General features: G+C 46.4%; 1 protein-coding gene across 1 annotated transcript in view; it reads right to left on the bottom strand.

The window, feature by feature from the left end:
- UBE2F (ubiquitin conjugating enzyme E2 F (putative)) overlaps positions 1-16,439 on the bottom strand; it is a 53,835-nt gene that overhangs the window by 16,114 nt on the left and 21,282 nt on the right. The window contains 1 exon segment of the mRNA XM_030327563.1: positions 5,047-5,114. Coding sequence (XP_030183423.1) covers positions 5,047-5,114 — 68 coding nt within the window.

Here is a 16,439-nt window from a genome sequence, read left to right as displayed (position 1 = left end):
AGATTACAGGATTAGGTTCAGAGTGAGTTTCAACCAACTTAATATGCTCTAATTTGCTTTCCTGCAGGTAAACTGGAAGGCCTTTGACAGAAACTATGCCGTGGCTGTGCGTTTCCGGCGAGGCCTGCAGGTGGGGGCGGGGGCAGGCTGGCACTCTGGGCTGTATGAATCTGAGGGAACCCGAAGGCCCGCTCTCCCTCCCGTCTAGAGAGTCCCCGACACTCTTGTCACCTCGCCTAGTGTTCACTAGATCTCCAAGTATCTGACTGCAACTGCCCCCCCCCTTTGTCCCTTTACACCCTCCACAGTTAGATGCCAGCACAGACACCTCCCCTGTCCCCGTCGATGGTTGTCCTCTAAGCCTCGGTCCCCATAACAGAGAGCAAATCAGAACCCCGGACCCGGATTCTGACACACGCTTTCCAAACACAAATTGCTGCCTCGACCCCCCCTAAGGCAAGACAGACAAGAAATACCCAGCTCCACCTGCTACCCGGCATTGCCACCCGCCCCGTCACAGGCTGAGTTTGACATGTGACCGCTACTGCAGGGCAAACCAGTGGGGGGAAAAGAGATTCTTCCATCAGAATCCATCTGGCAAACTATCTGGAAAACCCCAGTCGGATCCCCACTTAAGACTCGTATTCCAGATGCATTAAACACAAATGACACAGAACTTTAGAAGAGTGCTGGAAGAGGGGCGCCTGGGTGGCTCAGTCAGTTGAGCGTCCAACTTCAGCTCAAGTCACGATCTCACGGTCTCTGGGTTCGAGCCCCGCGTCGGGCTCTGGGCTGACAGCTAGGAGCCTGGAGCCTGCTTCGGACTCTGCGTCTCCCTCTCTCTCTGCCCCGCCCCCATTCGCACACACGCGTGCGCGCACTTGTTCGCTCTCTCAAAAATAAACGTTAAAAACATTTTTTTTTGAGCACTGGAAGAAAAAGCTGACGAGTTACCTTGGTGAGTCTGAAGGCCTGTTTTAAGCATTTCATAACAAGAAAAACTTGTAAAACAAAAGTAGATTTGAGGACGGTGGTGAAGCACAAAAACCTCAAACTTTTACAGAACAACATCAAAACACAAAGGAAAAACAAAAATCCTTACAGTACAACCAAGAAAACTGGGGAAAAAAGTTTCATATAAATTCTAGGTAAGAACTCTTGAAAGAAAACAAGCATCCCAATGGAAAAAGGGGCTAAGGACATAATTACAGTTCATAAAGAACATAAAAAGCTCATAAATAGGAAAAAATATTTAGCACCCTACTTAGTTGAGAAACAAAAACTCAAATGACAATTAGATACCGTTTATTTCCTCCCAAAATGGCAAAGATCAAAATAATCAAAACATTCCATCTTTGTGAGGAAAAAGGGAATTTCCAGGCAGTGACGGTGAGGAGGCTGCCGGCATGACCTCTGGGGGGGCAGATTTAATAGTGTTGACGAAGAGCTTCAAACCCGGTATCCGTTACTCCACGGTCTTAATTCTACGTCTAACGGCTTAGGCCACGGGCAGGGGCAGACGTACGGCAAGTGCTGTCTGGGACGCACGACAGAGCTGCTCACGCCAGGGGGGCAGCAAACCGCAGCCTGGTGAACCGAGTGCAGGCGGGCCTGTCTCTGCATGGGATCTGAGTATGGTTTCTACGTTTTTAAAAGATCGTTTAAAAAAAACCCCACATAGTTTGTGACGGAAAAAAAGAATACGTGGTAGAGACCAAAAATGGTTCACAAAGCCTGAAATATTTACTATCTACAGAAAGTCTGGTTCGTGCTGTCAACAACTGGTCAACCGGCGACCAACAATAAAGGACTGACTTAAAACCATGACGCGTAGGGCGCCTGGGTGGCGCCGTCGGTTAAGCGTCCGACTTCAGCCAGGTCACGATCTCGCGGTCCGTGGGTTCGAGCCCCGCGTCGGGCTCTGGGCTGATGGCTCAGAGCCTGGAGCCTGTTTCCGATTCTGTGTCTCCCTCTCTCTCTGCCCCTCCCCGTTCATGCTCTGTCTCTCTCTGTCCCAAAAAAAATAAAAAATAAAAAAAACCATGACGCGTATAGTGTTCTAATGATGATGTAATTATGTAATTGACATGAAAACGTACGTTAATCTTGTTATGATGGTGAAATAAAAAAAAGTTACCGCGTTAGGGGTGCCGTGTTAGGGGTGTTAGCAAAGTCCTCACAAAGAACATAAAAGCATAAGAACAAATGAGCGAGGCGGCTCCACGGGGCCCTCCCAGGCTGGCCGTCTCCTCATGCAGATGAAGCACGGGTCCCTGCAGTTTACTCTCACAATCTCTGCCCCAAATGCCCGTAACCTACGCATTTTCATATGCTGGTTTCATCCCCTGCACGCAGGTTCATATGGGCGGAGCGCGCCCCCCGCGGGACAAGTGCGCACCATGTGGCGGGCACTGGAAATACAGCGAAAGAAAGGTGCTCCAGACCCCGCTTCGGGGAGCCGCCAGTGTGGCCGAAAGGGACACCGAGGAGTTAGGCAAGCGAAGATTAATACAAAAAGAGTAAACACAAGTACCTCTGTATCAGCCACGCTCGGGTTCCCGGGGACGGTGTCACCTCCCCACCCCCCGCCCCAGGGACCACTGTACCGTCTCAGCCTGGACGAGGCGGTGGGACAGGCAAAGGGGCCTGTGGGGGGGGGGGGGAGAGGTCCTAAGAGCAGCAGGGCCTGGGTCCACCCAGAGAGGCTGGCCCCTCCGTGCCCCTTGCTTGAGGACACTGGTTTCATTCCTGATGAAATCAAACCAGCCGATCATTCAGAAATTTCCCAAAGGAGATAGAAACTAAATATAAAAATGTAAAATCATCATAAATCACTAATTAACATAAAAAAACACGGCCTCAAGGCCCAGTGGTTTTCTATCTTGTTTATGCCGTGTCCCATTCTCTCCGTTTCTGGAAGAAGTCACACAGGGACAGGACAACATGACAAACATTTCCTCACTACAGAGTGGCCACCCGGTTTGGCGAGAAGGGCACACGCTAGGTAGCCAGGCAGCCCTGGGCAGGAATCCACTTCAGCACCTGATGGTTTATTCTGGCAAAGCTAACGAGGGAAGTTCCCAACTGTAGCCCTCTGGGCCCTAGCTTCCTGACGCATGAACATGAGCATATTAATGTCCCCCAGGGAACTCCCGGGGAGGGAACACAAGTGAGCGGGGGCACCTGGCACATGAAAGCTCTCAACAAAACTCGGTTCCTTCCTTGGCATCTTCTCATGCTCTGCCCTCTTCCGACACTCTGCTACTCAGTGGTGCCTCACGTACCCGCGACAGCGGGTCTCAGATCCCGCAAGGCTTGGTGGAAAAGTCTACCAGCTCATGCTAAGGCCCTCCCCAAGCCACCCCCCTCCTCAAACACTCACCCGCCTCTCCAAAAAGACTGTCACAAACTTACCATCCTTTAATTTAACATTCTTTGGATGAGGAATCCTTAGAGTACGTCCAGATAATTGAAAAGTCTGGAATCTTAAGTACCGTATGCCTGGCTGTTTCCAGAAAACATCAAAAGAGCCCCTGGAATTGTAAACATCTGTGCTGAAGCCAAACCTCTCCAGCCACATCTCACCTGAGGGAGTACGGGGGTTCTGTGGAGCCAGACTCCTCGGTCTGTGATTAGGGAAATATGCAAAGCCAGTAGGTAGCTGGATGGATGCGTGGACAAAGACCTGAAATGCGTATTTTCCTGTCTTTGCTTCAAAATGTATTTTTTCCCTTACTGCCAACTCTACCCCATCCTCATAAGCTACGTTCAGAAAGAAATTTTAATGCCGTGGCCCCGTAAAGGTAAAGGTTTGGCTTCACACAAAAAAGTGTGACGGCCCCTGAACTGCACCCCAGTGGTGGGGCCAGGGCCCAGGGCCCAGGGCCCAGGGCAGGGGAGCCTAATCCCACTTGTCAGACAACACGGAGTCTCTGCAGGTAAAGTGACTGGACACGTGGTGTCCCCAGTATCCGCAGCCTCAGGTTAACAAGGGGCTTAGTTTTACCAGTGGATTTTTCTTTCCTATTTGATAAGCCTAGAGAGGACTAGGAAGCATCAGGGGGATGTTTACGCACATATATATAAATTCAAATTGTGAAGATGTTCCCAACTGTCACTAGTTTCTCAGGCCAAAGTGAAAATGCTCAACAACCCTCAAATCTGAGTTTCTCATTCCTCCCCACTACTCCCCAACCCTGATCTTCCTTCAGGTCGACTTGGTCAATCCACCGCACGCAGGCTGCTAATTCTCATTTCTGTACCTGTCACCACAGTTCCAGAAAGTTCGACGTCACCTCAACACCACCCTCCCCTCGTTATGGGCCAACCCAAGTCAGGACAAGTCCAATCCTGTTTCTCCTTAAAGCTCAAATGGCCCGACCACTTTCCCAAAATGACCCTCTCCTTTCCTTCTCTGAATTCACATAAATTAGTTTCCTGTCCCTGCTCGATAGCTCTGTTGTCTGCTATTCACTGCTTTTCTCACGCTATGGTAACTTTCTACTTTGTCTCACCTTCCTAACTGATAAAGATAGAATGTGACAGTATTTGGTGTGAATATTACCTAGGGTGGGTCTTTGAGAGATTAACATGTAGCTATGGGTATAAATTATGGTTTAAACCTATAAGGCATTCTTCTTTTCTGAAATTCTTAAGTACATGTTTCTACACTTCGAGGGTTTTGGTGCCATACCATAAACAGAACTACGGTTTTAAATAAAATGCCTTCCTCTTCAGTGCTAGAATGTAACAGATAGGATTTACATGAACCATACAGGCAGCTCCCAGGGAAGGTCCCAGCCTAGGCAGAGCGGAGGTCCCAGTGCAGGCTGCCTGGCACACAGTAGTCCCAAGTACTTGTTGAGAAATGACTCTCCCTCCTAAGGCTCTAAATCCTGCTGACGAGTAACACCAACCAGAAATATTGGCCATTTTGTACTCAGTCCCAGGACTGGGGGGACCCAATGCAGTGGGGGTGTGCTGGGCCCCGGGACGGCCACCCAGCCACGCGAAGGGGAAACAACGGCTCAAACGCAGGCTACTCACCACCATGTTGTACGCATCAGGAACTTCAGTTTCAAACTGAAATTTTCCACCCTGGTAGTAACCCTCATCTATCAAAAACACAAAAACAAAACAAAAAATCCTTTCAATTAAAAAAAAAAGTTAACAGAAAGCAAACACTATGTTAGGATACGGCAAAAACAGAGAATTAAGAGTTTAAAACCAAGACTGCAGGATTCCTTCGATACGTCACCAAATCCTGCCCCTGCCCTGATGATGAACTTAAATCGGCTCCCCGCGACCCTGCCTGCTGTCCGTCTCCTCGCCGGCCATGTGCGCTCAGGGGAGGCGCTGGCATCCCTCAGTCGCCCAGAGCCGGCCCGGGTAGCCCTGTTCTCACCTCGGCCCCCGTCCCACTCCGCATCACAGCACCGGTGTGCCCCCTTCAAACACATCTCATGACAGGTAACCATCCTGGGTAAGCTGCAAGGTCATCTCTTTACGGCTGGCTGCCCCATGAGAGTGTCAGGTCCGAGGGGTGCTCCAGGCCCTGGGGACAGGCAGTGAAGCACACAGCCCCTGCCCCAGTGAGCGTGCACAGTCAACACTTGCGAGCCAACTGGCTGAGGGCTCGGTGCAGCCTTCTGAACTGAGCGCGCCCCCTGGAACGGGGCTGGAGGGCACCGGTGGGCATGCAGGAGGACGTGTAGAGGCAGGGTGGCACCAGGTCACAGACCCCACAGCACAGTCGCAACTGCGCCAGCTGCCTCTGCCTCTGCTAAGAGTCCACCCACCCCAGGCGAGCCTGGCCTGCTGGTGAATTGTGGGCGCTACTCGTGCTGCTGCCAGCAGAGGGCGCTCCAAGACGCCTGCGCTCCAAGCCGGAAATGCACCGGGGTTTTCAGTTACTCTGAACTTCACAATCTGGCAAAATTAACACCATCTTTAATAAGAAAGTTCAACTTTCCCCCAAATATTTATCACTGTGAACAAATCAACAATACTACATATTATTGCTTCCCTCAGCTGCTTACATAAAATAAATATTTAACACAGAGTTGTTAGTGCCAAACAGATCATCACTACAACAATTTTCCGAGACTGTGTCAACATTTACAGACCCAGTGTTTTCATTCTTTGCCAGTGTGACAGAGGAGAAAGTCCGCATTTCTGTTTTACATTCATCTGAAAAGCAGTGAGGCTGAAATTTATTTCATATTATGGGTCATTTTTAAAGCAAGAACCGAATGACTGATGTTCTTTAACTGTCCTTTTATCACCGAAGTACTCATCTTTTAACTACCAATATAGAAAGCTCTTAGGAAGATCAACCTCTGCCTTTTGTATTTGTTACAGTGTTTCTTAGTCTGCTGGTTATCACTGATTTTGTGGTTCAACTACTTCTCACCCTGAAGCCCGTCTTTCTGTGGTTTGTCTTTGGTCCTGTGCTTACAAAGATCTTTCCCAACCCAGATGACAGAAACATCTGATTTCCCTACTTTCTCACAGCGATCTTACGGTTTCATGTACTTTGCAGCCCACTCACTCACGGGACGAGGCAGCATGTTCTTCCTCACTGCTAGCCTCGACCATCATACGGCCTAGATTATTCTACCCTTCCCCACGCATCTGATACGGCTATTTCTAGCCCTCCCTGGCACCCCTGGATCAGTGACTGACAGCACCGAGAGTCTTTAGAAAAGACTGTTTGGGGGAAAAATTTTCCCTCCAGATACAAGAACTCTGCAAACAAGGGGCATCGCAGGTAGGCAGTCATGAGAGCACAGCCATGCCCACCAGAGGCTCTGCGGCTGCGAGGCTCCTGTGTCACCGGGTGCCCGCCGCGGCAGGGGGATCTGGCGCTGGGCTCTGCACGCGGTGCGGCGGGCGCTGTGCGTGCTGTCGCCCCAGCTCCCGGTGCAGCGCCGCGTCTGCTCTCGCCTGTTCTCGCTCCTCCAGGCTGTGCTCCAGTCACCGCATCCTGCCACACTGTGGTTTTTTCTCTAGTTGGCCTTCCACTTCACCATTATATAGTTTCAACAAGGCTGCCAACCAGTTCCAGAGAAACTGTGATTTGGTCTAATGGGCGTTTGATTTTACCATACTCCTCTGTCCTAGCCAAGCTCTCATTTAATAATGACTACGATTTATCGTCTCTGAACTGGTTGAAGACAGACAGGAAGCGGAGAGTTCTAGTTTTTGTCTGTGTCAGGAGAATGATCTGCTGCTGAGGCAGCACTCCTTGTCTCCTCGTCTAAGGACGTACACAGCTTTGGGACCCGAGCCACTCTATTTATTTATTGAATTTGCCTAGAGACGCCATGTCCTACTTAAAAAGCAGCTGGGGAGCAAGCAGACTGTACGGAGAGGAAACACACTTAAGAGCATCTCTTATTTCCTGTGATTTTCTCAGCGAAGGCCCCAGTGAAGACTTCTTGCTGACCCACCTCGCGGGTCCGGCTCCCAAGCTGGCGCCTTGCAGGGTGGAGACTGAGAAAGGCCGCACAGCTCTGGACCAGCAGGCACGGGGTTCGTGTACAGCGTCCGTAACCCAGTGTGTGCCACATCCAAGTCTGGGACGGCCCACTGCGTCACTGTGTGAGGCTGCCGCGACTGAAAACCTCCTGCTTCTCAGATAACTGGGACAACAGTTCGAGTACAACAGTGAAACGCAGCAGGAAAGTTCCTGGCATCCAGCTCACTGGGCCGGCCTATCCCCGCCCCTCAGGGTTACAAGGAGAGGAACCGTATGCCACTGACTTTCAGCCAGGTTAGGGGTATCCCTGGGAGGAGACTGGCCGAGGGGTATGTGGGCACAAACAGCTCCAGGAGAATCCACTACTAGGTGGCCAGTGTCCGGGTGCATTCCCTAAAAGAAAGCTGCCTGACAGTCTCACGAGGTCAGACTCCCACCGGCCACTCCTTCCCTCTCCCTTCTCATAGCTGTCCCCACTAGAAGCAGAAGGTTGACTTCTCAGCTCTCTTCTTACCATGATGCACTGCCCCAAGGCACAAACATCCCAGTGGACAAAGGTCACAGGAAATGGAGGCACGTGGCAGGGTTGTGCTTTCCCCATCTGACACCCAGTTCTGTTAAGGGCAAAGTATGGTGTTATAAAGAAGACATCCCAGTTCATATTGGAATGTCTTGAATTCAGACATCTTGCGGAGTCTGATGGCAGCAAGGATTAAAATTTCACTTAGAGGCTTTGGGGCACCTGGGTGGCTCAGTCAGCTGGGTATCCAACTTCGGCTCAGGTCATGATCTCACGGTTCGTGACTTCGAGCCCCACTTTGGGCTCTGTGCTGACAGCTCAGAGCCTGGAGCCTGCTTGGGATTCTGTGTCTCCCTCTCTCTCTGCCCCTCTCCTGCTCACCCTCTGTCTCTCTCTCAAACATAAATAAAAACAAAAAATTTAAAAAGTTTTCATTTAGTGAATTCAATCCCTAGAGGACTGTAAAAGAACACATGATCACTGTGAGAAGCAAGCAAACAGGGAATCAATAAGCCACAGGCATATGGCACCTTCTTCTGCCCAGGCGACTGGGTCCAAGCCTCACCTAACTGCCAGCAATTAAACTCGGAAGTGAGGCGGCGGATGGCACATCCTAGAAATAAGTAACACTTCCCCAAGAGAGAGTGAGTCTGACTGCTGACTGAGCTGACAATCAGAACTGGTTCTGCCTACTAAAGCATCGGAGAGATATTTCTTATTCATTGAATGAGCTAAACCTGCAGCTTCCAGCTTTTGAGGAAGTACAAAGCATTAAGTTTTTACATTGGCAAGGGTACAACAAAACCAGTATCTCAAAGTTCTCAACTCTTCCTGAGAATCTCAGATAAAACAAGATGCTTCCAAGTGAAGACAGGTATGATTAATGGTCAGCTGACAGGTCTTGGGAAAGTGGCTTTTATGAACGCCTCAGAAACCGTGATGCTAAGGGGCTCTGATGTCCGTGTTCAGAAAGTCTTTTCCAAGTCAGATGGGTTCCAATTCTCTGCTTTCAACAAAATGGAGGGAGGAACCTGATCTAACAGTCAGCAGAAAGATCAAGAAAATATAGGATTCTGAAGTCCAAGGATGGAATGTCATAGCTGTGACAAAACACCTCCCATGCCTCTCTCATCAGGCAGTCTTCAGTGTCTACATCTATAAAAACAAAATGAAGGAAGAAAACTGGCACTCCTTCTCTGTAGCATAAAGGAACGGTCATTTACAAATTCATCAACCAAATCAGAGAAAAATGCTAACGGTAACTCCATCATTCTCAGATCCATTTCGGATGAAACGCTGTTTTATGTTTAATAACCATCGAAGCTTACAACATCCTGTTTAAACTCATTCATTCAGCAAATATCTGATGAGAGCTCATGATGTGCCAGACCTTGTTCTGGGCCCTGGTGACACATCAGCAAGAGACCTTGAAGGTGAAGGAGCCAAGGGAGCAGGAGTTGAAATTTTACACAGGGTGGTCGGAGAGAGCAAAGGCCTGAAAACGGAGGCCATCGGGGTGAAGAACACTCCAGGCGGGGGGAGCCGGGTGAGGCCCATGAAAACAGCAGGGTACGTTCAGAGAGCACTCCAGCAGCCAGAGGCGAGGCAGGGGAGAGGAGGAGCGGAGGCCAAAGAGACCACAGTAAGAGTGCTGGCTTTTATGCAGAGCCAGGCGGGGAGCCCGGAGAGGGGTCTGAGCAGAGGAGGGCTGGGCTGCAGGCCCTGTGGAGGCGATCTGTTACAATAACCCCGGTGAGAGATCATGCTGGTTAGGACCTTGGAAATATTCCGATGGGAACACCACCAGGATCTGCTGACAGATGAGGGTGGGGAGTGGTGAAGAGAGGAGCTAAAGAAGAGCTAAGGTCTCTGACCCCGCAACGCAAAGGGCAGAGTTGCCATTGGGAAGATCAAAAGGCTGCAAGGGGCATCACCGCACCAAGTTCAACATCGGACGCGTCGATCTGAGATTTCCTGTCAACATTCAAACAGAGGCGTTGATCGCCAGCAGACGATTCTGGAGTGTGGGGGAGGTCGGGGCTGGATGAGGGCAGGGTGGGAGCTGTTCACTATACGGAAGCACTCACATTTCATGAGCTATGAAGGTCCGAGGACGGGGCAAAGCCTTAGGGGCCCCCACACCTAGAGGGGTCTGGGAGAGGAGACAGGAGGGGCAGCCGGCACCGAGGAGGAAAAGCAGGAACCAGGAGTTGGTAAAAACAATGACTAACAACTGTTCAGAACAAAACGCTTAAGGACCGAAGAGTCTTCCGGTTAGAAAAACTTTTTAAATAACTTATACACATACATATAGATGTGTGTGTGTGCGCGCGCGTGTATTTACAGAGTAGTAGGACAAGGTGACAAAGTACTTGGCAGAAAAATGTTCACATTAGGATACAATCCTATAGGACGAGTGGAAGAAACATATGAGTGAGAGGAGAAAAGGCAGCAATGAGCATTTTCCAACCACTGAACTAGAGCTTATTCATATTTCTACAAAAATGCATGATGGTGGGCGTATCCATGCTATTTAGATTCTACTGGAAACATTTTAAAGAGCAATATAATACTTTTATCTTTAAATGTCAATATTTACAACACACTGGAAATTATGTAAATTTCAAACTTAAAAGTCAGCAAAAACAGCGTCCTTGCCAAGATGAGCTTGTAGACTGGGGTCGGCAAAACTCCTGCAAAAAGCCAGACGGTAAGCACGCTTCAGGCTTTGGGACACAGGTCTCTGTCGCATACGCGGTTTTGTTGGCTTTTTCACAGCCCTTCAAATACGTAAAAGCCACTGTGAGCCGGAGGGCTGCGCGAACAGTGGCCCAGGGCGGGATCTGCCTCACGCCTGGGATGGCGCCCAGCGTGCCCAGGCCAACGCGGAAGTACCTGAAGACACATCCGCGGTCGGACCGTGAGACGCAGCGCGCGTGAAGCCGGCTCATCTCAGGGGAGGCTGCTGTGGGGGCTGGACTGTTCAGGGGAGGCTTGTACCGTTAGGTACACCCTCAAAATCGGGATGACAACCACAACCCTAAGCACACCGACACGCGGAGCACGCACCGCACACGGTCACCTGGGCTCATGCACGTATTCGCTCACCCGGTCTCCACCACTGCGGTGGGACAGGCACATCATCACCCCTTCAGAGAAGAAACTGAGGCCCGTGCAGTAAGAAACTGTCCTGGCCACAGCCCCACAGCTAGCGGGTGGCAGAGCCATTTCCGGCCAGGCTGTCTCCCTGGGATCTGAGGGCAGGTGGGGGCGGGGAAGACAAAGAGGCAGTGTCCACAGGAGGGCGGACTGGCACAGAGCCGCAGCCAGGACTGCCACGAGCCCGCTGTGGGGCCAAGCCGGGGAGGTGGGCGGGTACTTGGCGGTGACATGGGGTCGGGAGCCACGCGGGAGCTGCAGACAAACACTAAGTCAGCTGCTAAAGAAAAGTGAGCACGCTGGGACCCGATGGAGGCTAATTTACGTGTGGAGGTAATATATATGTAGAGATATTAATATAGACCATTGGGGTCCCAGGCAGGAGTTATAGAAAAAATATTTAAAGAAATATTGGTCAAATTATTTGTGAGTTTGACAAAAACCAAAGCTACAGATCCAGAAAGCTCAGTAAGCCCAGGTAAGGTCAACAATCACATCAAAGAACATCACAGACAGACTGCTAAAAAACGTGATAAAGAGACGGTCTTAAAAGCAACCAGAGACTAAAATGCACACATAAAGCGGAACAAAGAATGAGCACTGACTACTTATAAGAAAGAATACAAGTCAGGAGGCAGCAGAATGAGGTCTCTACAATAATGAACTCGTCACCGGGGGGCTGTACTACAGACAAATCCAGAACATCCAGGATGTTCTTCAGGCAGAAGGAAAAGTAAACAGATGGAAATTCAGACCCAAGGAAGGAGTGGTGACTACGGTGGGAAACAGATAAAAGAAAACAGGATATGGAAGGGCTGGGTCACAGAGTACATAAAGGAGACAGGACAACTGTAAAAGGAAGGCTGGGTAGGGAAATGGAAATATCCTACTATCTGTCTAAGCCTCCACCTGAAGAACTGGGGGGGGGGGGGGGGGGGAAAGCCAAATTAAGCTGAAAACAAGCTGAAGGAAGGTAATAAAGATAGGATCAGGAAACGAAAAATGGTAGAGGAAAATCAATAAACCCAAAAGCTGGCTCTTCGCAGAGACTGATAAAATCAATAATCCTCTAGCTAGCCTGATCAAGAAAAAAGAAAACACACTTTCACTAATAGGAGTTCAAGGAGACTCGACAGAACTTTATAGGACAAGATATTAAGAACAACATTATACCACTAAACTTGAAAATGTGGACAACCTTAAGAAAGACACCAATTACTCTATCTACTAGAGAAAGTGTATTCGTCCTTAAAATGTTACCACAAAAACAAAACACAACCTTCCAGAGCTAGGTAGCTTCCCTGGCAGATTCTACCACCGAGTACAGAACCGATACTAACTCTTCATCCACAGTCCCAGGAAACAGAAGGGAGCACTTCCCCCTTCACTCTGGAGGGATGGCAGGGGGAGGGGAAACCAGATCCTTCTCTTGCCCCACATAAAAAAAGAACTAAGTCACAGACCAAACTGTGAAACGTAAAGCTAAGAAATACTTGGGAAAAAAAAAACCACGAGATCTTTGTATTTCTTTGATCTCTAGGACACAGAAAGCACAGCTATTTGTACTGGTTAGCATTGTTACTAGAATTCATCACCACGAGCTCAGTGGCTTAAACAACACAAATTTACTATCTTCGGTAGATCAGAAGTCCAAAACAGGCAGCGTGGGGCTACGATCAGACAGTGGGCAGGGCTGCTGCATTCCTTTCTGGTGGCTCTTGCCCCATCTTCAAATTCAGTGATGGCCGGTGGAAATGATAATACACACGACCAAATGGATGCATCTCGAAAGCACTGTGCTAAATGAGAACACCCACAGACAAAATGCTCCATGCTGTTTTGGTCCATTTACATGGCATTCTGGAAAAGGCACAACGACAGGAACAATGACCGCCAGAGGCTGGGGGACCTTTTTGAGGCGACGGAAACATTCTCTATCTCGATTATACTGATGGTGACACACTGTCCAAATGCAGGGAACACCCCAGAACAGTGAACTGTCTGTCAATTAGACCTCACTAAACATGATTTCTGCAAAAGATAAAGAAAAAAACCTATGCCACATAAAAGGCACTGAGCGGTGGGTCAGGAAACCAAGTGTGCTGGCAATTTTTACAATGCCAAAAAGTTCAACATCTAAACAGCTTTATACACATTATATATGTTTTTACTACTGACCATCAGAATAGGTTTTAAGCATGGTAATGAGCAGTTTTAAAAACTGATATTTAAATCAGATATTTAACTTCACAGTCACTCCAGGAAACTTGAGCGTCCCAGGAAAGAAATGTGCCTCGGAGTCATGTGAGAGGCAGGGGGCATAAGCTACTATAAGAACAGAGTTTTATCAGACAAGTCACTTACTCAGTGTGATGGTACGCAAGGAAGCATCATGTCAACAGAGCTCTTGGAAGGAGCCAAGAAAAGAGCAGCGAATGTTCTCCTAACAAAGATTAGCTGATGCTAGGACAGAAAACTGACAGTCTTAAGAGCTCACATCACATTTCTCTTACATGTAAAGAGAAGAACTGCCACCTGTATTTCTAGGGTTATTGGAAAGAAAAGACTTCGCTAGGAAAAAGTCTGTTCCTCTTCCAATCTGTCCCTCATAATGGTTATCTCCATATTAAAATTAAAAATCAAACTAGAAAGAACCAGGGAGTACATGCTCCGGGTCTGAAACCTTGACATAGTAGCTGTGACTACCACCTAAAGTTCTATAAGACTGCAAAGCAGGTCAAGCCAAGGCCTGCATCAGTGTTGTGCTCTACGTCCATATGTGTTTAAATCTCCATGATTGCTGAAATGTTCCAAAATGTTCACGAGTGGAAACAAACCCATCTTTCAGGCTAACCAAACATATTTCTTTTTTCAGAAATTGGGATCTTACTTTATTTCACATTTAGAAACTTTTCTAAGTCCAAAGTTCTGAAACAAAGCTAAGAATGCACCACTAACTAGACATTAATACGGCTAACAGATATATCAGTTAATATTTTATGACTTAATGTAAGCTACACTTTTATTGTCATGTACTAATTAGGGGTGTTTTTATAAATTAAATGTTCAAATTAAGTAAACACGAATCTAACAATTAATACATTTAGAAACAAATTTAGGTGAACATACACAGTAATACACAAGATTTACAATGCAGCTATAGAATTCCCTAATCAGAATTTATATATATGTAACACTAATAAAAAAATTGTTATTATGTTAAAACCCCCCATGTATTTAATAAAGAACTTATATCCAGTTATATAAACCTTACAACTCGACAATAGGACAAGCAACCCAATTTATAAATGGGAAAAATATTTGAATAGACACTTCAACAAAGAAGATACACAAACAGCAAACAAACACAGGAAGAGATGCAAATAAAGGTCACAAGGAGACACACACCCACGATAATGGCTGAAACTGAAAAGACTGCCAAGATGTCCGCAAGATTGTGAGGGAACCGGAATTCTCATTCACTGCTAGCAGGACTGAAAAACAGTACTTACACTTTGGAAAACAAGATAGCAGTGTCTAATAAAGTAAATTTACTCTGAGCACATAACCCAGTAATTCCGTCACCAGGGGGAATAAAAACATGCTGGCAAAGACCTACATGAGAAGGTTTGACAGCAGCTTCATGCATAATAGGTCCAAAGTGGAAACGACACAAAGGCTTATCAACTGGTGAACAGATAAACTGGTATACACTCACAGGATAAAATACAACTCATCAAAAAAGATACAATACTGATTAAAAAACACATGGCTGACACTCAAAAATATTAGGTTAAGAATGTAACCTACACCTCGACCAATATTGCGTAAAAAATTTTTTTAATCAACGATCTAAGTTTCCACCTTAGGCAGAAAAAGAAAAGCAAATTAAACTCACTATAAAAGGAAGGAAATAATAAAGATTAAGAGCAGAAATCAATGAAACGGACAAACAACTGAGAAAACAAAAAATGAGTTCTTTGCAAAGATCAACTGGATAAACCTCAAGCTAACATGATCAAGAAAAAAAAAAAAAAAAAAAAGAAGACCGAAATTACCAATATCAGGAATGAAAAAGGGACATCAGTATAGATCTTACATACAACAGTAGAGTAAGAGAATATTCTGAACAACTTTTAGATCAATAATTCTTTAGGTGAAAGAGACAAATTCCTTAGAAGGAAAAAAATCACTAAAGCTGACTTAAGAAACACAGTAGATGAATAACCCTGTGTCTATTTTTGAATTCATAAGTAAAAACTTTCCAGAAAGAAAACTCTAAGTCCAGACTACTTAAATGTGGAATTCTGTCAAATATTCAAGGAATAAATAATACCAATCCTATGCAAGCTCTCAGAAAACAAGAGGGAACACTTCTTCAGTTATTCTACTAGGCTAGCATTGCTGATGCCAAAACCAGACCAAAAAAAAAATCACAAAACTACAAACAAACATTCCTCATGAATATTGACATAAAATTCTGTATCAAAATATTAACAATTTCATCCAGCAATGTAAAAAACAAACAAAAAACAGATAACATACAACGACCAAGTGGCATTTACCACAGGAATATAACGTTGGTTTAACATTCAAAAATCAGTAAGTGGAAATTTACTATATTTACAAAATAAAGGAAAAATCATATGATCATCTCAAATGATGCAGAAAAAGCATTAGAAAGAATTCAACACACATGATAAAAACTCTCAGCAGACAGGAAAAAAGGGAACTCTTCAACCTGATAAAGGACAGATAAAATCATATTCAATGAATAATGAGCACTTTCCCTTAGGATCAGGAACAGGGCAAAGACTTATGCTCTCACTACCTCTTTCAACACTGTACTGGAGGTTACAGCCAGTGCAATAAGAAAAAGAAATTGAAGGCATACACACTCGTAAAAGAGAAGTAAAAACGTCCTTCTCACAGATGCAATGATCACGGATGTAAAATCCTAAGAATATATTAAGAAGCTACTGGAATTTAATAGGTGAATTTAGCAAGATAATAGGACACAGGATCAACATGTTAAGAAATCAATTGTATTTTCATATAATTAGTAACAAGTAACTGGAAATTTTAAAAATACCATTTACAAAAAAAAACATGAATACTTGGTATTATATTTAAAAAAAAAGTTTTAAAAATTCCACTTATAACAGCTTAAAAAACATGAAATACTTGCTATTATATTTAACAAAGTATTTGCAAGGCCTATACACTGAAAACTACCAAATACTGCTGAGAGAAAGTAAAGCAGATTTACACGACTCTGCT

Source organism: Lynx canadensis, chromosome C1 (assembly GCF_007474595.2).
Source record: "Lynx canadensis isolate LIC74 chromosome C1, mLynCan4.pri.v2, whole genome shotgun sequence".
NCBI classification, from domain to species: domain Eukaryota; kingdom Metazoa; phylum Chordata; class Mammalia; order Carnivora; family Felidae; genus Lynx; species Lynx canadensis.
Note: the sequence above shows the minus strand (reverse complement) of the source record. Positions and strands in the feature narration are given on the sequence as shown.